This window comes from Zingiber officinale, chromosome 6B (assembly GCF_018446385.1).
Source record: "Zingiber officinale cultivar Zhangliang chromosome 6B, Zo_v1.1, whole genome shotgun sequence".
NCBI classification, from domain to species: domain Eukaryota; kingdom Viridiplantae; phylum Streptophyta; class Magnoliopsida; order Zingiberales; family Zingiberaceae; genus Zingiber; species Zingiber officinale.
Window position 1 is genome coordinate 133,339,256 of NC_055996.1, and position 25,392 is coordinate 133,364,647.

Sequence of the window (25,392 nt, forward strand, 5' to 3'; positions counted from 1 at the left end):
TTAGGTTGGAACAAATGCATACCATTACTTTATCGTTTACCCAAAGAAACAACAAGATTACACATAATCAATCAGTTTAGATTTCGATTACAACAACAAAGAGGTCATTTTTTCTCTCTCTGAATCAAGAACGAACTAACAAATGCAGCTCTCTACTGGTTTTAGGAAATTCAAAGCCAAGGAATGTTACCGATGCTATGCGTAGACTTCTAGTCTACCATGTTGGTTTCTGGGAGAGCCTTCTTGGCGGGATTATAAACACTATAGTCACCGAAATCCCTGCGTCCGCTGCAAGAAAAAATAAAAAAGTATCAACAAACATATGCTCAGGCATCTAATTCACTTGAAGCATTGAGCTCGTCTAGTTATTGATGTGCTTGTCAACACCTGATAGTGAGAATCCAGACCGAACCAAAGTGATTCGTGATGATTTAGGAGGGATTCGGATTTCTAGTTGGGTCTGGAGTGGGCTACAATAGATGCAATTGATGCCAAAAGCTTAATTTGGCAGATATCCATGATACCTCTAAGAAAACAAACCATGATGATGTGGGTAAACAGATACACTAGTAGAATCTCTTGGATATGAGAACAAAGACAAAAGAACATAAAATAACATCTTTTCTGACATTTCATAAACAGTAGCTGAATTACCTGTGCATTATATCCCAACCCAATGGCAAGAAACGAGGATGAATGGCATCAACAAACACTTTTCTCCACCTTTGACAAAATTGGCGGACTCCTTCCTCTCTGTACCTTCTTAATAAATGCTCCACCACTTGTTTCCCATGTGGTCCATGTCCTAACAGTGACATCTTTTTTGCAGTTTCTGAGGAGGTGATCTCATCAGGCATGAGTAGTAAATTCACACTAGAATCATCTAATTGATCCTCATTTTCAATATCCATTTTCAGATAGGAAGCGTTTCCTTGTTCAATTTCTACTTCCCTGTTCAAAATCTGGATGCTACTAGAACCAAAAGTCTCGAGTAACAAATTCCCATTCGTATCAACAGGAGACAAATTTGAATGGATTCTCTGATCATTTATACTTTCCTTATCCTTCTCTTTGTTATGATTATTGATCTGTGAAGAACTAGATATATGATTTTTATATACAACATTCTGCTCAGTATGTCTAAATGATAAACCTCTTTTCTTCTCGAACCGTCTTCTCTCATGTGGACTCATACCAACAAGTAATGCAGCTTCCAGATCTTCCACAGAAACCTCCTGTCTACCAAAGTATGTCCTCACAATCTGCATGGAAAACAAGACAATATACTCGCACATTATGGTAATTTATCTTGCATGACTAATTAGATAGAAGCACAGAAAATTAAATGCTATGCACTAGGCATGATTAACATACAAACCCAGTAGGGCAACCTCAAAAATGCTCTCAAGTTCGTCCCAAGTACCAACATCTCCGGTTATAAAACCATCATTGTTTATCACAAATAATTGGGACAATAAATATCTTAATAATTAAAAGGAAAACTCATAATCACTCAGAAACAACAAACTAAATGCTAGTTTTCCCAAGTTTCTAACAGTATTTTAAATCGCGTAGCGTTGGTTCATAGCATTTTTGTCTTATCATCGCATAACGTAAATAACGAAGCGCAAACTTTTCGTGCACGTCAATATTTAAATTTAAAAAAACAAAATATACTTATATAAGTAAAATAAAAATAACATAACCTAAAATTAATCATAATAATTCATTACATGTCAAAATATCTCATAACAACAATTTAAAAAATCTTATAATTAAAACAATATAACCTAAAAATAATCGGTATCATTCAACTCTAAATCACTATCATCATCAATAGTGTCTATGGTTGGAAAATTTCCACTATCAAAAGTTGTTAGAATTACTCCACCATAATTTTCAGTATCAAGATGATTATCTTCCACATCAACAAGACTCAACCTTGTTTGTTTGTCTTTGCTTCCACCTATTATATAAGAGATATGACATTTAAGAATCAATTATAGGTGAAGTAGATATAAGTAAATAATTTGCATATACTTAGTGCTTACTTGAATTTTCAACAACTCTTTTTTTTTTGAATTCGTAGGAGGAACTTCAACTATATCCTCAACACCTTTGACTCGCTTATCTGAGTCAAAAAGACTTTCAAAGGTAACCGACGGCACACTCACAATAGGATCACTTTCAAATAATTCATCATCTTCAAGCCATTTAGCCATTTAGTAGTTACAGGGAGGACTGGACCTTCTTTCTCAGTTATCCATTCATCATCCGAATTAATTTCATCAACTACAATGAGATCAATCTTGTCTCTTCTCCTAATGCTTCTCTCCCTAAGCTTGAAGTTATATTTCACAAACACCAATGCATTCAACTTTGCATGTTTAAGCCTATTTCTCTTTTTTGTATGAATCTAATATTATAAAGAAGAAAACATATATAAAAAAATTAAACAATGATATGAAAATTATAAAACAATTAAAATTCAAGTAGACTTAGAAACTTAGAATACTCACCAATTCAAAAGTGCTCCAATTTCTTTCACATCCTGAAGCACTACGAGTGCGACCAAGCACTCGAATTATAAATGTAGTAAGTTCGGGTGTCTTACTTCCAAAATGTTCCCACCACGAGACTAATAAGTAATAACATAAAAAAAATTACAAGAATGTATATAATTTTAAAATACGAATGCTAGTATAATTTTACAAGAACGATTACAAGAAGAAAATTTTACTCAGAGTTCGCAACATTCTTGTTCGTTTTGCTATTGGAGTTCCAAATTCTCCTTTAGCTTTGTTATACAAGTCCAATTGGATGTCCGCTTTAAGACGATCATCAAAAGACAACATCCTATCCATGCAAGTATACAATCCATCTCTAACTTCATCACAATTAGAAAATCTTTCTTCATAACGCATTTGCATATTCAAATAGTACCCGGCCGCGTGTAGAGGATGATGAAGCTATAGAGTCCATTGTGAATCAATTTTTTTCCGAATGGGCTTATATTTTCTGTAACTTCCCACAATTAAATTTTATTGTCTCTTTTGCCTTATCCATAAGTTCATAAATATATCCCATGGCCGATCTCTCATTCGAATCAACTTCCCTTAACACACTTACAAGAAGAACAACACTCTTAATACAAAATGCAACATGTGGCCAAAAGTTGGGATCATTAACAACAATTATCTTCACGACCTTCCCCGACTTGTTTGAGATAGTGGTGAACTAACCCAATCTTCGAAAGTAAACATTTGTTCGAGTGACCTTTTAACCTTATACATACTTTGAAGAGTGAGAAATGAAGTAGCAAAGTGAGTAACAACGAGACAAAGAATTTCTTTACTGCTTGTATACTTTCTCATCAAAGAAAGTATAGTCCCATGACCATAAAGGAACTTCACAACCATCTTAGCATGTTCAATTGTATCAGAATAAATCTTCAACTTTGCAATATCCTCCAACATTAGATCAATGCAATGTGCCGCACAAGGTGTCCACAAAATTCTGTGACTAGTCTCCATAATTTTTTTCCCCATCTTAATGTAATTTGAAGCATTATCTGTGACAATTTGAATCACATTTTCCTCTCCCACCTCATCAACATCATCAGGATATTTAAAGATCAATTCCCCATTTTTAATAGAAGATGATGCATCAATAGATTTCAAAAAGAAAATGTCGACGGGACTATTTACCAAAAAATTGATCAAACTTCTATTTTCCATCTGTCCAATCATCGGGCATAATAGTGCATCCATATTTTTTCCATATCTTTTTATGCTCCTCATATATTAGGTTGATGTCATCAACCTCAACTTTAAGTATCCAAGTTCTTAACTCATGCATTGAAGGAGGCTTGAACCCGCTTCCATATTCCGCAATACCCTCAACCATACGCAATCAATAAGAATCATTCACAACATTAAACGGAAGTGCGGCAGAGTAAATAAATCGACCAACTCTACGCTTCACATCAACCAGCAAATCTTTTTTGTATGTCGAATTTAGGGTAGTTTGTCTAGGTTCGGAACTAACAAACCCATGAAGAGTACCTTTACCTTTTAATTCACCACTACCAGAACATCCAATTGAATTTCCCCATACACTTCCAACTTTTGATGATTGTGTACTCATACTCTGGGGACCTCACCAATCTCTCATAACAATTCAGCTTGTTTGCTTTTAGATGCTCTAATTTTATCAAATGATTATCTAATTTCTTTCTTAATATCATCTGGAACACTAACATAAGGTGCAACCCCTTTATGAGTTTGAGCTAAATGTTCCTTCAAGCGAGTAATCCCTCCATTAGATATATGATGATAAAATTTGCACCAAACATATTTTTCCCCCTCACTTTGATAGCAATACTTCCTGTTGATACAGTCTGACCTGGCTGTTGTTTTGATGTTGACACGGATTTAAGTTTGTATCAGATGTTAATTAAACTCGGTTTGATTTATGATCAAGGTTGATCAAGTGGAAGGGAAAAGTCCAAGTTGGAAACTTGGCACGCGAAGTCGGAGAGGGCTTGGTAGCTCGTTCTCCGGACTAGGTCAGAGAGGGCTCGGTAGCTCGTTCTCTGGACCGGACGAAGTCGGAGAGAGCTCGGTAGCTCGTTCTCCGGACTAGGTTAGAGAGGGCTCGGTAGCTCGTTCTCTGGACCGGACGAAGTCGGAGAGGGCTCCGGACTGGGTATAGAGGGCTCGGTGGCTCGTTCTGACCGTCGGAGAGGGCTCGAGCTCGTGCCTCCGACCAGGTCGAGAGGGCTCGTAGCTCGTTCTCGGACCGGACGAAGTCGGAGAGGGCTCGGTAGCTGGCCTCCTGGACTAGGTCCGAGAGGGCTCGTGCTCGTTCTCGGACTGACGTCGGAGAGGGCTCGAGCTCGTTCTCCTGACCAGGTCGAGAGGGCCTCGGTAGCTCGCTCGGACCGAATTAGTCGAGAGGGACCCAAGTGGACATTCCATGATACATTGGATCGGTCGGCACCGATCCAAAGGATACATAAGATGTGGATCGGTCGGCGACCGATCCAGGTGAAGTTTCCATGGATCGGCGGTGACCGATCGAAACACTCGATGACATCGAGTGTAATTTGATCGGTGCGGATGATCGGAGATGGTATTCAAGAGAAGAAGGCATGGATCGGTCGTGGAGACCGATCCACTGCAGTCTGATCGGTCTCCACCAAGCTGCGGACCGATCAGGATATGTCACGATCGGTCCATGGATCGATCGAGACCGATCCACACACATTTGTTCGCTTTTTCTGCGATTCCTCCACTGCATTTGATTTACGATATATGTGATATAACCCTCTGTCTGTTAGCTTTGAGTTTGCAGGATCACAGGTATCATTCGAGCTTAATTTCAAATTAAGTCCATAAGAGGAATACGACAAATGACCTTTCTGCTGTGATTCGCGACGCATGGTGTATTTGAAGCAACAACGGCCATCGGTGTGATCCGGCTGCGATCCGCTTGACTCGGTGATTGGTTCGAGCTCAGAAGACACCAGTAAGACTGTGATTTCATTGGTGTGAGTTCAGAGAACCGTAAGGAGGAAGAGGATTGGCTGCAGCGATGATTCCGTGCAGCTTGACCACGATTCGTGACAGCAGAGAAGTGAAAAGCGAGAGAAAGAACAAGAAAGCAAGAAAGTGAAAACCGTTGCTGATCGTTGTGGTGTGCTAAGTTCTTGAGCTCTCGGGAGAAACTGCGATCTCTGTTTTCTGCTACCGATCCTCGCGTGGTTGTAAGCTTTAGTTCATTCTTCTTTGCCACCGAGCTCTGTAAGTCTTGTACTTTAACATATATATTTCTTGAGACTTTGTGGAGAGGTTACTCCACCGAGAAGGAGAGCTTCATTAGCCGGAGTCATCCGGGGTGTGATCTACCGAAGATCAAGGGCTCGTCCACCTTACGGACACGCCGAGGAGTAGGGGCAAGTTATCCCCGAACCTCGTAAATCAGTGTGTTAGTGTGATTGTTTCCTTCTTGTTTTAGTTTTCTAATTCCGCTGTGCTAACAAATTTTTTTTGTAGAAATTTGTGTTTAAGTTTTTAATAGGCTATTCACCCCCCCTCTAGCCATCTAAGATCCCAACAAGTGGTATTAGAGCCTGGTGCTCTTCATCTGGACTAACATTCCAAGGAGCAACAAGATGGCTATGAAGGAAGGATTCAGCACCAACAGACCACCCTTCTTCGATGGAGCAGATTTCCAGTATTGGAAGAGCCGCATGGAGTATTACCTCAAGACTGATATCTCCATGTGGTTCTCGGTCAAGGAAGGATTCACACCACCGAAGGACGAAGAAGGTAAGGAACTCGATTCATCAAGGTGGTCTACTGAACAAACTCGTAAAGGACAAGCCGATGCCAAGGCGGTAGTCACCTTACAATGTGGGATTGCCAAGGACCAACTCGTCAAGGTAGGTCCATTCTCGAGTGCAAAAGATTTATGGAACAAGCTTATCGAGCTCCAAGAAGGAACTCGAGATTCTCGGATAGCCAAAAGAGACCTATTCTTGAATCAACTCCAAAACCTCACCATGAGGGAAAATGAGACAGTAAGTGAGCTACATGGAAGATTCAAAGAGATCATCAATGGTCTCCATTCCGTGGATGAACGCGTGGAGAATCGCGATCTTGTAAGGTACGCTCTAAAAGCCTTTCCGAGGAGTGCCTTGTGGTCATCTATGGTAGATGCCTACAAGGTCTCTAAGGATCTTTCAATTGTAAAGTTAGATGAATTTTTTTGTGAAATGGAACTTCATGAACTTGCTAACAAAGGTCAAAATGAGAGAGGTATAGCTTTGGTTGCAGGAGAAAAGAGCAAGGATGGGAGAAGAAAGAAAGAAAAGAAGAAGGAGAAAGAGATTCCTTCATCTTCATCCTCCTCCGAGTCCGATGATGAAGGTGGATCATCATCAAGCGAGATGGCAAATTTTGTGAGGAGGATCATGAGAAGAAGCAGGAGATACAAAGGTAAAACTGTAGATCAAAATATTGATAAGTCTAACATTACTTGCTATGAGTGTAGCAAGAAAGGCCACTACCGGAGTGAGTGTCTAAAACTCAAGAAGGAGGAACGGGCCAAGAAGAAGGAGGAAAGAGCCAAGAAAAAGAAAGCCCTCAAAGCCACATGGAATGAATCTTCCTCAAGCTCATCGGAGGAGGAAGAGAAGAAGGAGAAGAGTACTCGGCAATTGACACTCATGGCAAGGGAGGAGTCCGAGTCCGAGAGTAATGACTCAAGCACTTCAGCCGCGGCTTCATCATCTTCGGATGATGAAGAGGTAACCTCTTCTCACTTAGAAAAATGCTATAAGACTATTACACATTTGTCTACCTTGCTTAAAAAATCAAAAACAGAAAATAAATCATTAAAAGAAGAAGTAGAAAACTTGAGAGCTCTTAGGGAAGATGAGGTTGATGACCTACATCTAGAGCTCCTTGAGGATGAGAACAAGGCCTTGAAGGGTGAGGTTGAGAAACTCAAGAAAATGCTTGAGAAATTCTCAACTAGCTCTAAGACCCTAGACATGATTCTAAATGCCCAAAGGGCGGTCTACAACAAGGCTGGATTAGGATACCAACCTAAGGAGTCTAGCTTTATTTCTTTAGTGTCAAGAACCCAATTTCATAGATCGCATGTTTCTAGGGTTCATGAGACTAGGAAGAAGGTAACAAAGGCATGGGTGCCTAAGTCTTTCATTGTAGATGCATTAGGTCCCAAAATTTGGGTACCTAAAACATTTATCTTTCGTGTCTTGTAGGCATTGGTAAAGGGGGAGCGTCTATCAACTTGGTTTGTTGATAGTGGATGCTCCACGCACATGACCGGGGACAAGTCACTATTTTCTACCATTCAAAACAAAAATAGAGGTAATGTGTCATTTAGTAACAATGGTAGTCTTAAAGTTATAGGAGTTGGAAACATTCATATATCCGAATGCCTCCAAATCAAGAATGTCCTTCTAGTCAAGGGGATGACTTTTAATCTCCTAAGTGTCAGTCAATTGTGTGATACGAATTGAATTTCATTCGAGTCAATGTCTAGTCAAAAACATTGACACACTTGACACGGTACTAGTAGGCACAAGGGTAGATAACATTTATCAAGTTTCTTTTAAAAGTGCTACTAATGCTCTTGCTAAGTGTTTCATGTCAAAAGAAGAAGAATCGTGGCTTTGGCATAGGAGGTTGGCTCATGTGAACATGAAGAATATCCGGAAGCTGGTCAACAAAGGGTTAGTGCGAGGCTTACCAAGCATCAAGTACCAAAAGACCAAATTGTGTGATGCATGTCAGAAGGGTAAGCAAACTAAAGCGCCTCATAAAGGTAAACGCGCTGTAAGTACAACTACTGCCTTAGACTTATTACATATGGATTTGTTTGATTGTAGTAGTGTTATTTCATTAAATGGAAGTAGATACTATTTAGTGATTATTGATGACTTTACTAGGTATACATGGACCTTCTTTTTTAAAACTAAGGATCAAACCATAGATATTTTTATTTCCTTTTGTAGAAGAACTGAAAATGAAAAATCAACAACAATTAAGACCATTAGAAGTGATCATGGTGGGAAATTTCAAAATCATAGGTTTTTAGAATTCTGTCAAGAAAAGGGATATAGGCATGAGTTCTCTACTCCAAGGACCCCACAGCAAAATGAGGTTGTGGAGAGAAAGAACCGAGTCCTACAAGAGGTTGCAGAAGTATGCTCAATGAGTACTCACTACCGAAGTTACTTATGGGTCAAGTGTAAATACATGCAAAACCGAGTCCGATACATGGGTTTTAGGAAAACTCCTCATGAACTTTGGTTTGGGAAACCCCTACAATTAAACATCTTAGGGTGTTTGGTTGTAAGGTGTTTATTTTGAACACCAAGGACCATCTTGAAAAATTTTTTCGCCAAGGCTGATGAAGGGATACGGGTATTCGCTCACCAAAAAAGCTTATCGAGTCTACAACAATAGGACTAAATTGATCAAGAGTCCTCGATGTAGCTTTAAGAAATCCCTAACTTAAACGATCAATCAAGGGATGTGGGAGAAATTAACTCGAACTTAGAAATCTAAGTTTGAATGATCAAAATGAAGAAAGAGTCGAGGTTGACTGACGACGAGCAAAGGCAACAAAGAACTCAATCTGATCCTTCACCGATATTGAGTCCTTGCCTGTGCCTAGTGAGACCATTCATGAGGCACCATCAACACCAAGACAATCTAGGGTAGCCACTAGTCATCCCCAAGACCAAATTGTGGGAGACATCCAACAAGGAGTTAGGACTAGGTCATTCTTTAGAAATGAGTCTAATGAAGTCGCATTGATTTCAGAGACTGAACCAAAATTAGTTGATGAGGCATTGCGCGATCCTGATTGGATCATAGCTATGCAAGATGAGTTAAGTCAATTTGAAAGAAGCCAAGTGTGGGACTTAGTTCCTAGACCTAAGAAGACCACCATTATTGGAACTAAATGGGTCTTCAAAAATAAGTTAAATCAAAAGGGAGAAGTTGTAAGAAACAAGGCAAGACTTGTAGCCAAGGGCTATAGTCAAGTCGAAGGTCTCGATTATGATAAGACTTATGCTCCCGTGGCACGATTAGAGTCCATTCGTTTAATGCTAGCTTTTGCTGCACATAGAGGTTTCAAGCTCTATCAAATGGACGTTAAATCTGCCTTCTTAAATGACTTTATTAAAGAAGAAGTCTATGTTGAACAACCACCGGGGTTTGTGAATACCGAAGCTCCAAACCACGTGTACAAGCTCAAGAAAGCTCTCTATGGGCTTAAACAAGCACCACGAGCTTGGTACGAAAGGTTGTCAACTTACCTACTAGAAAAGGGTTTTGTGAGAGGCCAAATAGATCCAACACTATTTCTGCGTAGAGATGGTGAAAATATTTTTGTAGCCCAAGTGTATGTCGATGACATAATTTGTGGCTCAAATAACAAGGACTATTTGAATGAATTTATCACCCACAGGGAAAGTGAGTTTGAGATGAGTCTAGTAGGAGAATTGACATTCTTCCTTGGACTTGAAATCAAACAAACTCGAGATGGAATTTATGTCCATCAGACGAAATACACTCAAGAGATGCTCAAGAAATTCAACATGAGTGACTCTAAGGAAGTGTCCACACCAATGGCAACAAACACTCGTCTGGACAATGATGAGAGTGAAAAATCAGTTGATCTAATGCAATATAGAAGCATGATCGGTAGTCTTCTATATCTCACAGCTAGTCGACCGGACATACTCTTTGCTGTGGGCATGTGCGCTAGATATCAAGTCTGTGCCAAGGAATCTCATTTAATTGCAGTTAAGAGAATTCTGAGATACCTTAAAGGCACAATTAGAGTAGGACTGTGGTACCCTCGTACGGAGTCTTTTGATTTGATAGGCTATACCGATTCCGATTATGCTGGATGCAAATTGGATCGGAAAAGCACTAGTGGGGGTTGCCAATTTTTAGGATCATCATTGGTTAGTTGGTCAAGTCGGAAGCAACATTGTGTTGCTCTCTCCACGACCGAGGCTGAATACATTGCCATGGGAGAGAGTGTATCACAATTGTTGTGGATGATTCACACTCTAGAAGATTATGGACTTTCATATAAGGGAGTGCAAGTGTTGTGTGACAACATTAGCACAATAAACCTAACGAAAAATCCAGTCCATCATTCAAGGACCAAACACATTGAAGTGCGTCATCACTTCATTAGAGATCACGTAGCTAGGGGAGACATTGCACTCACATATGTTGAGTCAAAGTCAAACCTAGCCGATATTTTACCAAACCCCTTCCGGAAAATGAATTTAGTCATTTAAGGAGGGAATTGGGAATGTGTTTGGCTCAATAAGTCATTTTGACCACATCATGATCAATAAGGACCATTAAAATGACAAGAAAATTGGGAAATTAATTTGGGCAACTTGGGAACATCTCACACAAACTATAAGGTTTAACAAAATATTTTTGTTTGCTAGAAATGGGGTGAGATGCTAGGATCAACCAAATTATTCAAAATGTATCATGCATCCCTTGAATAATTAGGTTGAGGAGACATAAATTGAGTATGGGGAAGGCCATTACATAATTCATGTGTATTTGGCTCCTAGATCTTACTCATATATTCCGACCAAGGAATCTTGGTTGGACCTGTGTCTAGAAATCATCTAACCTTGTTGATGTGTTGATTGATACCCTTGATTGATACCTTCCTAATTTTGATTGAAAATAGGACAAGTTGGTGAAGAAATTTTGACATATTTTGACAAACTTGTAACTACTCATAGCAAGGATATATTTTGAACCGATAGCCTGAGTCAGATTTATTACCTTGGTTCACTATAGATCATAGTTTCAGCAAACAAACAAAACAAACTTCTCTGGTTTTGAAACTTTGAGATTCAACACATTTGTTTTGAAGTGTCTGAAACTTTCAAACCCTAAATAATTCCAAATCATTGGAGCTCATCATTAGGAAATATTCATTGGTATCACTGAATATAATCTGTGGGCTTTTCAGATCCTAGGTTTTGAACTTGGAAGTTGTTGAACCACGTTTCAGAGCTTTCGATATGAATTTCAGAAGTTGAAATCACTGATTATCAGACACTGATCGGTCCAGGGACCGATCAGGATGATATCTGATCGGTCTCTACGACCGATCAGGTGAGTTCTATCAGGGTTCTGGCACGCATCCACCACTGATCGGTCCGGGGACCGATCAGGAGGTTCCCTGATCGGTCTCCACGACCGATCAGAGGCTCTGGCACACATCCACCCCTGATCGGTCCAGGGACCGATCAGGAAGCTCCCTGATCGGTCTCCACGACCGATCAGGACTCTCCCTGACCGATCAGGACGTTCCCTGATCGGTCAGGATTTCTCCTGATCGGACAGCCGTCCGATCATTTCATCAACTGTATACCCATCAGTAAATCATTAAAACTTCCCGATCTCTTCTTTTCCTCTTTCACGCGGAACCCTAGCCGACTCTTTCCCTCACCTCGCTCCTCTTCTCGTTGCACACGGACCTCTAGCCGAACCCTAGCTGAAGCTCTAGCCCTCCGAAACTCTAGCCAAAAGTTCAATGGCACCAAGGTAACTCTCTACCTCTCTAGAACTTTGGCAGTTCGGTTTCATTTCTCACCATGTATATTTTTTTTTGGTGCTGGTGGCTCCGGTGCTCACTCATTGCCCCATTTTACCACTTTGATAACCCTTAGAAAGAAAGTAGTGGGTGAAGGGACCTCTAAATCTAAGTCACCTGAGAAATCCAAGTCCCAGGCACCCTCCCGACCTCAACCTTCCTCTTCTTCAAGATTCCCGAACCGCCAGTTTGAGCAAGCATTTCAACAGAGGACATTCAAGCTGCTTCTATGTCGATCTGTGGATCGAAAGTACATGGATGAATTTTGTCCCTCTGTATCCGAAACCCTAGCCTATTATAAACTTGACTCGGTAGTCTACTTAGAAAGGGACATCAACCTTGACCTAGTTTCTGAGTTCTATAACAATCTTCATCAGAACAGTGATGGTGTTTATAAAACCCGAGTCGCTAAAAGAACTATCGATTTCTCCATCAGAGAATTCTTTGGGTATCTAGGTTGCCGTATGTGTTCAGGAGATCCTTTTCCCATTTATCCTGATTTACCAGAGTCACTGCCTCCTCCACTTGATGTATCACCTGACACTATCTATGAGTATTTCTTAGGACACCCTAGACCTGATGGACTAGATGAGCTAGATGTTGACTTCCCTACTTTTGCAGCCTTGAGATTATCTCCTCAAGACTACATTCTTTTTAAGATTGTCATGAACTGCCTTCTACCTATCACATCTAAACCATTATCTGAGATCCGATCATATCATTGTCTTATGCTTTATGGTTTACGTCGGCGTCTCGATTTTGATATCATGTCGAGCATCTATTCTTCGATCATCTCATATTCTCAGCCTAGCAGCTCCACTGTTTATATGCCTTATGGGCATATAATTACAGATTGGCTCGAGACCCTTCAGATTGATGTCTCTAAGGGTATAATAGTCAAGATGGTCAGACAGGATTGCAGACTTGGGAAGCGAGCATTTTCCAAGTCTGGAATCATAGGACAAAATGGGGATGTTCGGTGGAAGGATGGGAGAGCACTAGGTGAGTTACCACGGGGACCTCCACGACAGGTTGCTCATGTTGCTGCTCCTCCTGCTGCTGACGATGGAGAGGCCGATCCTGATCTGCGCTGGCAGATCGCCGAGCTGGAGAGTCGCTTTGATCGACACGATGAGCTACTGGCTGCTGAGCTCCATGGACTGCGTGTTCGGATCGACCAGCGCTACGATGACTTGCGCAGTCAGCAGCGTTTCTCGGGCCATCCACCTTCGAGCTCCAGCATGCCGCCTCAGGATTACGTGCCTCCCGCAGATGATGATGATGTTTCTCGTGTTGAGGAAATTGATTAATACATTCTGTTTGACTGTCTGTATTTTGGATGCTATTCTGTTGGATACTTTTGTATGACCTAGATATTTACTTATTTCATCTATTTATGCTGCTCATTTTCCTGTTTTTCTTTATGTGTCATTTCCTATTGGCTATTAATATGCTGTTCCTATGCCATGACTTGATTGTATCTTATCTCTTTCTTACTGTCATATTATACACTTAGAGGGAACTCTAGGTGCAAGACAGTGCGGGTTAAGGGGGAGCCTTTTGAGTTTTGTAACCTCATTTGCACCTTTTCGGTGTTTGACAAAGGGGGAGAGGATACCTAAGTTTAGAGATGTATGAAGACTTGATTTTAGGGGGAAGATAGCGGATCTTGATTCCCGTTATTGACTTAGTGGTGTATCCATCTTAGGGGAGGATCTTGATTCCCTAAAATTATGAAAATAAGAACATTTCGATCTAAACTTAAATCGTGTTGTCAAACAACAAAAGGGGGAGATTGTTCCTGACTATTGTTTTGATGTTGACACGGATTTAAGTTCAGATCAGATGTTAATTAAACTCGGTTTGATTTATGATCAAGGTTGATCAGTGGAAGGAAAAGTCCAAGTTGGAACCTTGGCACGCCAAGTCGGAGAGGGCTCGGTTCTCCGGACTAGGTCGAGAGGCTCGGTAGCTCGTTCTCCGGACGAAGTCGGAGAGGGCTCGTAGCTCGTTCTCCTGACTAGGTCGAGAGAACTCTGTAGCTCGTTCTCCGGACGAAGTCGGAGAGGGCTCGGTAGCTCGTTCTCGGACTAGGTCGAGAGGGCTCGCTCGTTCTCCGGACCAGGCCCGAGAGGGCTCGGTAGCTCGTTCTGGACCGCAAAGTCGGAGAGGGCTCGGCGGCTCGTTCTCTGGACAGGTCAGAGAGGCTCGGAGCTCGTTCTCCGGACTAGGTCGAGAGGGACCTAAGTGGACATTCCATGATACATCGGATCGGTCGGCGCACCGACCGATAAGTAAGCAGCTGGATCGGTCGGACCGATCCGGAAAATCGAAGTTTCCGTGGATCGGCGGTGACCGATCGAAACACTCGATGCACATCGAGTAATCTGATCGGTCCGGACCGATCAGAAACACTCGAGCATCGAGTGTAATCGATCTGCGGACCGATCGGGAGATGGTATTCAAGAGAAGAAGGCATGGATCGGCCGTGGAGACCGATCCACCAGCCCGATCGATCTCCACGACCGATCGGATGACGCAGCCACCTCTCTGTCAGAGAGGTCGAGATCGATCCACACACAATCAGACTTGTTATTGCTTCGCGATTCCTCCACCGCATTTGATTTACGATATATGTGATATAACCCTCGTCTGTTAGCTTTTGAGTTTGCAGGATCGCATCATTTCGAGCTTAATTTCAAATTAAGTCCATAAGAGGAATACGACAAATGACCTTTCTGCTGTGATTCGCGACGCATGGTGTATTTGAAGCAACAACGGCTACTGGTGTGATCTGGCTGCGATCCGCTTGACTCCTGGTGATTGGTTCGAGCTCAGAAGACACCAGTGAAGACTGTGATTTCATTGGTGTGAGTTCAGAGAACCAGGTAAGGAGGAAGAGGGATTGACTGCAGCGATGATTCTGTGCAGCTTGACCACGATTCGTGACAGCGAAGACAGGGGCTTAAGAAGCAGTAAAAAGCGAGAGAAAAGAACAAGAAAGCAAGAAAGTGAAAAACGTTCTGTTGATCGTTGTGGTGTGCTAAGTTCTTGAGCTCTCGGGTGAGAAACTGCTGTCTGCTGAAATTCTCTGTTTTCCACTGATCCTCGCGTGGTTGTAAGCTTTAGTTCATTCTTCTTTGCCACCGAGCTCTGTAAGTCTTGTGCTTTAACATATATATTTCTTAAGACTTTGTGGAGAGGTTACTCCACCGAAAAGGAGAGCTTCATTAGCCGGAGTCATCCGGGGTGTGATCTACTGAAGATCAAAGGCTCGTCCACCTTACGGACACGCCGAGGAGTAGGGGCAAGTTATCCCCGAACCTCGTAAATCAGTGTGTTAGTGTGATTGTTTCCTTCTTGTTTTAGTTTTCTAATTCCGCTGTGCTAACAAGTTTTTTTTGTAGAAATTTGTGTTTAAGTTTTTAAGAGGCTATTCACCCCCCCTCTAGCCATCTAAGATCCCAACACTTCCAACCAATATCTTTTTTATCTTTTTTTGACACATGTGTAGACATTGCAAATTCTAACTAGAGAATCAAAATCCTAGAAAAACAAAACAAAAAAAAATAAGAACAAATAATTAATTAATTAGAAACAAATCAGCAAAAAAAAATGATAATCAATCCAAGGCATCTAGATTGATCCAGATCCAGATCGTTTTTGTTCAAACAGAAAGGATCTGGATCGATCTAGATGTCCTGGATCAATCGAGTGATCGATCTAGATCATTTCTGTTCGAACAGAAAGGATCTCAATCGATCACTCGATCGATCCAGGTGCCCGACTTCTAGAAATCACGAAATTGCTTTTGCTCCTTCGAGAAACAAAAAACGAAAAGGAAAAATTAAACGAAGAAAACGAAAGGAAGGAGAAAGCTGACCTCCAATTATTGTCCCTCGCCGCCGCTCACAGGTTACCGCTCGCCGCTCACTAGTCGTCGATCGCCCGTCGCTAGTCGCCTGTCGCCTCTGCCCTACCTTCTCGACGGTCACGATTCCACTCACCTTTGCCTCCTCGCCTTTCCCCTAGCTATTTTGTAAGCAATTATAGCGCCCGCTATGGGCCACTAGGTCACGATTATGCACTCCATGTGCGCTATCGGCGCTTTTGTCCTGAATAGCGTGGGCTATTCGGGACAATCGCTAATTAGCGAACGCTCTGCAGCGTTCGCTGATCATAGCGTGCAATAGCGCGCTATTGAAAACCCTAGTTTCTAACACAGGACACGGGATGGATATAGTAACTAAACTAGTCACTACAGGAATTTTTTAGAGGAGAAATATGGATGAGTAGATATTACAGTAAAGGTATTATATATAACCAATTCCTATTCAATTTGGTCCGTAAGATTCTTAATATTATCCACTCTAGATGTTACAGCACTTGATTTTTCAATTTTATCATGTTAGAAATATTTTTTACCTGCATCAGTTCCTCCAGCCTTCCTGATGGCATGTTGGATCCATGACGTAGAAGAGCCATAGCAGCAGTTCGTAACTGCAAAGGAGAGACACCAGTCTCCTCATCTGCACTCATTGATGTTGAAGCCACAGTTGCAGCTGTACTTTCACCAGAATTAACAATTTTTTGCACAAAAAGAGGTATTCCAAATTCTTGTGCCACTTGCTTCTTATACTTCTCAGCAGCAGAATGAGCTATTTCATGGCAGTCCACACATAGCAAAACAATGTCATGAGAACGATGACTCTTCAAATGCTCAGGAAAGTGCATTCTGTAGCAAGATGGTATTATTCTATAGCGTATATAGTGACTCTTCTCCCCACATCCAACACACATGTTTTTCTTGCTTTGAATATAGAACTCATTACCTTCATCTTCTGGACGACCTTTTGTTTCAAAAAGAAGCATAATTGCTGGAGGATCCTCATCTACCATTTTTGCCAAACCTCTCCGCAGATACCTATAGTGCAAAGACGGAAGGCTCATCAAAAGAAAGCACAAAATGAATGCAAAAGGTGCAAGAAGTTTGATGTCCACTAACCATTCGAGTTTCTTGCGATCACAATAACAGAGCATTCTTCCATGAGTTGCATAAATTCTACAATTATGATACACTGGTGACTTGCATGAAAATTTCTGAATAAAGAGTTCACGGGAGGCTTTTTTGCTTACTGTTGAATTAAACTTTTCGACACTTGACTTCGAAAATGACATACCAGAATGTTTCAGATTGAATTGAGACAAAAGAGCATAATTGTAAGGTGACAGTGGACAACACTGAGCACCATTTAGGTGCTTCTGCCAATATGTTTGAATGACATCATCCACATTAGCATCAACTTCTAGTAGAAGAAAGCAAAGGTCATCCATATGATTCTTAATAATAGGTGATGGTGATGGAAGGGTGGGATAAGCATTTGAAGAAACATTACTCGTGTCAGCTTGCAATATAACATTATATATTTCTGATGGATTTTTGGGAGCTATTACAGCAAGAGCTGCAATAGCTTGATCTGACAGAACATATCGCAAGCTCTCATCATGAATTCGAGCCTGTGGATAGCAGTCAAAGAATATGAACAATAAGCTTCATCACAAAAATACTTCAGAACATGATAAAAAGAAACAAAAGAAAATATGAACCAATGCAAGGAAAATATTATAAAAATGTTAAATGGCAAAAACACCAGTGCGTGTTTTATTGACAATTGCATTCCATAATGCGATTCCAGAAAAGTGAAAACTGATCCGATCAGATGAACAACCATGAGAAATCTACAAGGAAAGCAATCAATACATGTAAAAGAATTCTGCAGATCTTCTTGCTTGATGATCAAGTTAGTATAATGTTATAGACTTCATACATGAATAGATGTGTCACTAATTGAAGGATTGGCAACAATAAATTGAGAAGGATTGCTGTTGAATAAATACTCAAAATGTAATAAATGTATAAAGTTTGCCTTTCATCATCGGATGAGTTATCTAGAACATGTTATAGAATAAACATATCAATCACTGATCTATTTCATGGAGTCTATGGTCTAATATTTGCCAAGTCATCACAAATGATGCACACATCCCTAATTATTAGCATTATAAAGGAGAAAATAACGTTTGAGTAACACACATGATATGGTGTGCGATACTAGTACTATTGGGATGTGACCACCACCACATGTGAGGAAATTTTTTACCATGAACGACACTCGTGCTGTTGGCACCTGATCAACATCACATGTTAGGAAACATTTTGTTTTCTCTTGCTTTGGTGCCCACACCACAAGGAGCGCTATGCCATCATGTACATAGCTGTCATATACTATTTTTATATTTGTCAATATTGACAAACTATACTTCAGCCATATTTGGCATATGAATTACTTATTTAACGTTTACAAATATTTTACTTGAATGGAATTCAAGTTCATAAAGCTAAAATCATAAAATTGTGTACGATTAGATTTCTTTACTTACAATCAGATCTCTCCATGCACATAAAATCCAGATAAGATCCTGAAATTAGAGAAAGGAGTAAGAACATCTAGAAAAGCAAATAAAAGTTTATTAATAAATATGCCCATCATGAATTTTGGTGAACGGAGGAATACCTTTGTTTCCAAATTCTTTGATGATGTGAGTCCTACAATGTTCATATTCCGTGATAATATAGATGATGCAGCTGAAGCTCCAGGAGTAGATTCAACTTCTTTCACATAAAGCTGCAAACAGACTGTGTTTGACCGACGACTGGTCTCCAAGAAAAAATTCAACTCGTCGCTGGGAGAGGCTGAAATATCTACTTAAATTATAATTGTTGATAAAAATTTTTCTAGATATTCTCAACTTGTAACGGTCAGAGCAACTAATAATAGCTCATGAGGAAGACACTCACAGTACTTAAGTTTGTAGGATCATATAGTTGGACCAAACACCCCAGACTTCATAGCTCACAATATGGTAGGTTGATTTTTGACTATCTTTTTTCCTGCTATAAAGGAAACTGTAACCTGCTTTCACTCACAGATACCTTGTGAACACAGGTAGAATTTGCACAATCCCCTATATTTAGGTCTTGGGTTTCTTTCATCATTTTCACACGAAAAAACTTCAATCATGGAAATGAAATTATGACGGGCTGTAGCATAATCATGACCCACAAAAATGAAATAAGCAATATATGAGAAGAGATGTTGGTATGACATCGAGATTTTAGCAAAAAGAAAATTTGAGTATCAATCTAGTAGAAATCCCCTCCACAATGCACAAAATGGTATGTTCTTCATTTGCATGAAAACTGCACTAAGCATCAATGGCCTTTTCCCTCATTACAAAGGGGAGCTTGGTGCACGAAGCTCCCGTTATGTGAAGTTCCGGGGAAGGATCCATTGTATGCAATCTCACCCTGCTTTTTGCAAGAGGCTGTTTCCAGGATTCGAACCCGTGACCTTTTGATCACATAGCAACAACTTTTCCCTCATTATAGTTTGTAAAAAAAACATAATAAACATATTTCTCAATCAAAATTATATGTAGAATATAGAATCTTACAACTGTAAGGATCTAGGATAAAAAAGTAGTAACAAAATATGCATAGACCATAGCATTTGCATCATTGCATGCCATTAAAGCTTAAAGAGGCACTTGAATTTGCTATAATGCTCAGAAAATTCAACAATATTAGGGTAACAAAGTACCGAATGATCACACTAATTTAGTAGCCTATCAAGGCTGCTTACTATTTGCTCCAAGTTCACTAATCAATAAAAGCCATTGTTCGAAACACAAAATTGGTGAAGAAAAAGTCATTTAAACATAAATCCAGAATGAAAAGTTTGAATTCATACCAGAGGTTTTACTTTCCAACTCTGAAGCCAAACATCCAGCAATGTACAACAAATAGTGCGCATCATTACGAGCATATTCAGTCATTTCATCTGAAAGAGGTCGTAATCTCCAATCTTCACGCTGAATTACAACACAAATAAAACATCAAGTAAAACCATCCAGCTAAAACAGTAGGGGCAGAAATGATTCAACAATATATATTTATAACTTGAAGATCAATGATGTAACCAAACAAGATTTAAAGGAACAACTCCTATCTACACCAATAATCTAAAGTAATAATTATATTGTTTAATTCCTTCTCAAATTTCTATATAATTGATACTAGTGCTTTAGATGCAAGAGGAAGTTCTGTTTCAGTGTTGTTGTCTTTTAGAAACTATTATGTCACCGATAGTAATAAAAAAGGATAGCTTGATGCACGAAGCTCCTGCCAATGCGGGTCCCGATGAAGGATTGGACTACATTGAATCTATTGTACGCAGGCTCACCTTGCATTTTGCAATAGACTATTTCTGTGACTCGAACCGTGACCTCAAGGTCATAGGGAAACAACTTAAACGTTGCGCCAAAGCTCCCTTCACACTAGTAGCAATATTAGATGTTTTTAAAAGAACTGTATAGTTGCAGTATACTGTATACTGATAGTCAGCTGAGAACCAAAGAATTAAAGAAACTAACTAAATGACAACAGGAGCAAAATCTGAAGAATCATAATGGAGAGTGGGCACATTTTTAAATTAAACTTTAAGCAAACTCATCATTACTTCAATATGGGTTTGTGGTTTCCACAAACTTATGAATGTGTTATGCAAGCGAAGCAGGTCAAGGGCATAAAGAAAAGACATAGGCACAAGTCTAGAAGACTTGATTGATTAATACAATATCATAATTCCATGAAAAAAGCATATTTAAACCTGTAAAGTTTTGTCAGTATATACTCCACAATAAGTCTCCAGAAGATATGCTAATGATTTTTGTGGCTTTGACAAAATTTCACATGCCTGTAACACAGAAACCAAAAAGAGCATAATAAGACCTTTAGCAGCACTTGAGATATCAATGTGTAAAAAAACTATAGGTGCTACTGACCTAGTCACTTTATATTAGTATAAAAATAATATCACCACAGAGCATAAGACATTCTGAAGAGAATTTCCAAATTAGTAAAATTACATTCAAGTGGGACAACAATTGTATAGCATAACATTTCCAGCTTTTATGTTTCACTATGATATGAATCTTTGGATAAGAAGAGATGCAATATAAGTCTGGATTACAGTTGGTTTATGGTACAGTACACTTATCTGATTGATTCCTCGACTGTCGTATATTTGTTCATGTAACATGTTTATGTCAGTATTCATGAATCTATTGATTTGTTGAGTCATGTATAATAGCAAATTGCAAGTCAGCTTTGAGTTTCCAAGCAGGCAAACAAACCTAGATTTTAAAATTTTCTTATCAAGCTTGTTTCCACACCTAAACACTTTGGTTGATACTCCATTTGGTTTGTTGGTTACATGCATAGTTGGCATCTTAAAATTAATGTGCATAGCCCAATCATGTAATGATAATATTGTTCAAGTGCGGTACATTTGTTCATGCAACATGTTTATGTGAGTGTTCAGGAATCTATTGAGGAATAAGAAAAATGTGCATGAAGGAGAATAAAGGCATCATTATCTGCTCCATGAAAGAGCTCAATCATGGAAGGAATAACAAAATGTGCATGAAGGATATAGTGCAGTAACAGCACCAGCTCAACAAGTTAGAAATTTTTAATAGTATTTAAAAAATCATGAAGCATAATCTTTCTTTTTGTTTTGAATCATGAAGTGTTCTCTGCTACCAATTAAAGGCAAATGCATCATTATCTGCTCCATCAAAGAGCTGAATCATGGAAGAATTAAATGTGCATGAACAATATAGTGCAGTAATAGCACCTTTGCAGTATCAAACATGTTCACAACATATATATGGAAGTCTCGTTGAAGCCAAAGAACATCATTATCAGCTCCATGAAAAACCTGCAAGATTAACATAACAATATCTTGAAGGCATATTACACTGACAACGGATTTATCTTTTGTAACCCCCTAAACAGAAGTGTAATTAAACAAAGAAATCTTGTCAGCTCCTTGAAAGACCAGTGCCATTAATGTGATAATTTATTTAAGGCATTTTAGCATATATTCATATATTTTAAATGCCTTAAGAACTACAAAGAAGCAGTGGAACAAAACAAAGAGATACAGTATTCCATAATGATGCTTATGTCCATTTTTCTCTTGGAAAAAAGGATTGAGAAATACTGACTCATGGCGTTTCATTAGGAATGAGTCATCAATCCATTAACCTTGAAAATTTTTATCTACTTAAATATAATTGAACCTAAGATCAAAGAAGTCAACTTTGACATCAAAAGGCAAGGGTAGAACTCCAAGAAAGATGTTCATATGACAAAGTAATAAAAGCTACTAGTAGCTTAAAGATTCTCAAATATGTAAAAATCAATCAAACTTAACCGGGTATATAGCAGGTATACAATAGAGTCCAAACACTAGAAAATTGAAAAGCATGTCTATGCTTACATTAGTGTAATAACTACATTATCTATGTGCTTGGTTCACCTGCCATATCATCTCACTTAATTGGTATAGGGAAATCTAAATTGGGCATCTAGATAAAGAAAATCAAACATTTGACTAACCATAACCTACATAAATACTCAATTACATTCTAGTGCCCAATTTGGATTGCTTTTGGTGATTAATTGAAGTATGGTAGGTTCCTAGGGTTTTAGGGACCTGTTATTGCTATTGTAAATAGTAAGGTGCTCAAGTTCTCTATTGGACAAATTTGTTAGTGTTTGCTCTATTACACTATTTCTAAGGAGATTCATAGTGCTTCATTTTTAGGGAAGACACATTGTTGTGACAAGGGCTGTGAAGTAGAAGAGAACTCTGGTGCCCAGTCATATTCGCATCAACCAAAAACATAGAAACCATAAGTCTCATTGATTTCTTGCGTCTTTGATGTGGAAAAAAAAAAATAATGGCTATCTAATTGTACATGCACACATACTGAAATATTTAAAGTAACAACCAAAATAGTGGCAAAATTACTCAACAAAAAGATTGAGTAATAATAGTTCCAAACCAATCTTGGTGAATTGGAATGGTCCATGTCACCTTTTTATCAAATTCTAGCACAAGTCCTATTAGCCACATACCAAAAAGTATTTTACACATTAATTAATCAGTTAATGTGAACAATAAATCTGACTGTATAAAGCTAAATATTGCAATTTCACTGTTAGATCAACTAGCAAATAATATACATAATCATTCATCCCCTAATACAAACAAAGTTTTCAAATTAAAGAAAATAATAAATTAATTTAATATTTTAATCAGACTTATGATTCTCCCAAGTTTTGCCTCTTCATAACCAAATAAAATAATCCATATTTACAATGACTTTAGTGCATTTGAGAAACCAACAAGAATAAAATGTTTGGAGACCGGAGGGCAAGGTTTCTATCATGTTGCAATGAACCTACAAATATTGTGACTTGGGTATTCCCTATGCTTCAAATTCATAGTCTTATAAGAAGACAAAAATAGTTAAACCAAGAAGAACAAAGAAGGATTAAATATTATGTGCAAAATAAGGCTGCTAATATTAGCTATCATTGAAGAAAATGTACTCCAGTAGATCCTTGCATATAGGTATCTCAACATTTCAAAATCCTAGCAAAGAACCATTACATTCCAATAATTAGGATCATATCACAAATCAAATTAGACATAGAAGCAGGATTAGACAATTATTAGATGCAGCTTTGCCACAAAGCTGATGCTTCAAACAGTGATCAGCAGAGTTCAATAAAAATGCATTAAATAGTTAACCTTGGGGCTTATCATTATCCAGGACATAAAAACAAAAATAAAGACCTTAAAAAATAATAGTCGTACAACTATACCTTGATAATTGCAGGATTAGCAAAAACAGGTCGTAGAGTGGCCATCATATCATGCAGAGCAATTGTATCTATTAAGTAATCTTCCTTCCAAGTAGAAATCTGCCAATATCTCAGGTGTATAGATTATTCATATGGCAACCACGACAATAACTGCATTATAGAATGATTAACATTACCTGTATAAGGGAAGTAAAACCAAGGAATGACCGAATACTATGTTGTTCAGTATCAACAGCAAAGATTTCCTCTTCGTTTAATATGTTTGCAAGTGCCTCTAACTGATCTTCAGTATCTATCCAAACAAAATGACAACTCGAGTTTGGATTTCTGTGACTTGTGATGAATGTTTTAAGATCAGGTGGATGCTTCAACAAGTAATCAATTTCTCTTGCAAAGGGGTGAATCCTTAAAGAAATTTCTGCATGGGAATTAAGATGTCAGAAAGCTAGGACAGTAATTGTCTGTTGTATATACGCCCAGATGCTTAATTCACAGCTCAGATAATGTAACAAGTTAACCAGCAACTGAGTTATTTCCTGAGCTGGAAAGTGTTTTCTTAGTCTTGTTGGTAATTTGAAAGTCAACAGATGATATTATCCTTCTTTAATCTTTATACTAGAGTTGGATTTAGAGGCTGTAATCATAACTAAATTTAGCAAAAATGAGCATAAAATTTTTTATCTTTTGAAGAAAGATGGTGACCTGCATCTGTATTTCTATCAATTTCCTTTGGAGTTCAGCCAGTGGCCAATGTTCACATATAAACAGAAAGGGAGGAGGAGGGGAGCAGGATTTTTACCGTAACCTTCGAGGTTCTATAAAATCCACAACTTGCTATAGCATATTTATAAATTATAAAAGAATAATGAGACGATCCTAAAGAACCCAAGATACTACAAAAATACCCTACAGAGGTGAGAGTAGCACTGTTCCGAAAAGCAACGACCTTTCTCTTTGCCCTCCCGCTTAAAATGCCTGAAGGGGGAGTAAGAGTTGTCAGCAAGAACGCGCTTAAATCGGTTCTGCGGTTTGTCCTCGAGATCGGGGTAGCAGTTGCAGCCGTCGGCCATCTTCCGTCGCCGATGGCGGCGGATCGAGGACGAAAACATGAATAAAACAGCAAGGAATGCGATGACAAGAAACGCATTAAGCGTCTCGACGCCGATCGCCGCCTCCATTCGCGAGAGCTGCTTCGTCTCGGCAGCTGCGAGGCGACGGCGGTCTTATTGGACCGGTCAAACTCGCCCAAGAATCGGTTTGGTTCGCCGAATTTGGTTAGTCGCCTCACTCTCAAATACGATTAGATATAAATCGGACCAGGCCGGGCCGGGCCGATCAATTTAAATATTTTAAATAATACTAATATTTATTTTTAAAATTTTAAAATACAGAAAAACAAGCGG

General features: G+C 39.2%; 1 protein-coding gene across 5 annotated transcripts; it reads right to left on the minus strand.

Moving 5' to 3' along the window:
• LOC121989620 (protein RRP6-like 3) lies at positions 1 to 25,264 on the minus strand. 5 transcript variants are annotated; one of them, XR_006114291.1, is made up of 13 exons: positions 24,936 to 25,264; positions 24,166 to 24,407; positions 23,990 to 24,088; positions 21,948 to 22,031; positions 20,919 to 21,005; positions 20,001 to 20,121; positions 18,765 to 18,952; positions 18,631 to 18,669; positions 17,195 to 17,706; positions 16,615 to 17,113; positions 655 to 1,262; positions 388 to 526; positions 1 to 288 (listed from the first exon to the last, which is right to left on the minus strand). XR_006114291.1 is itself a non-coding variant. In XM_042543766.1 (13 exons), the coding sequence occupies exons 1-13, from the start codon at positions 25,165 to 25,167 to the stop codon at positions 210 to 212; spliced, it is 2,700 nt and encodes an 899-aa protein (XP_042399700.1). In that variant the 5' UTR covers positions 25,168 to 25,264; the 3' UTR covers positions 1 to 209. The 5 variants fall into 5 exon arrangements, 4 of the variants coding, with proteins under 4 accessions (XP_042399700.1, XP_042399701.1, XP_042399699.1 ...); XM_042543766.1 differs by lacking the exon at positions 388 to 526 and having other exon boundaries at positions 17,195 to 17,495; positions 17,586 to 17,706; XM_042543767.1 differs by lacking the exon at positions 388 to 526 and having other exon boundaries at positions 16,615 to 16,847; positions 17,022 to 17,113.
• Between the last annotated feature and the right edge of the window lie 128 nt (positions 25,265 to 25,392).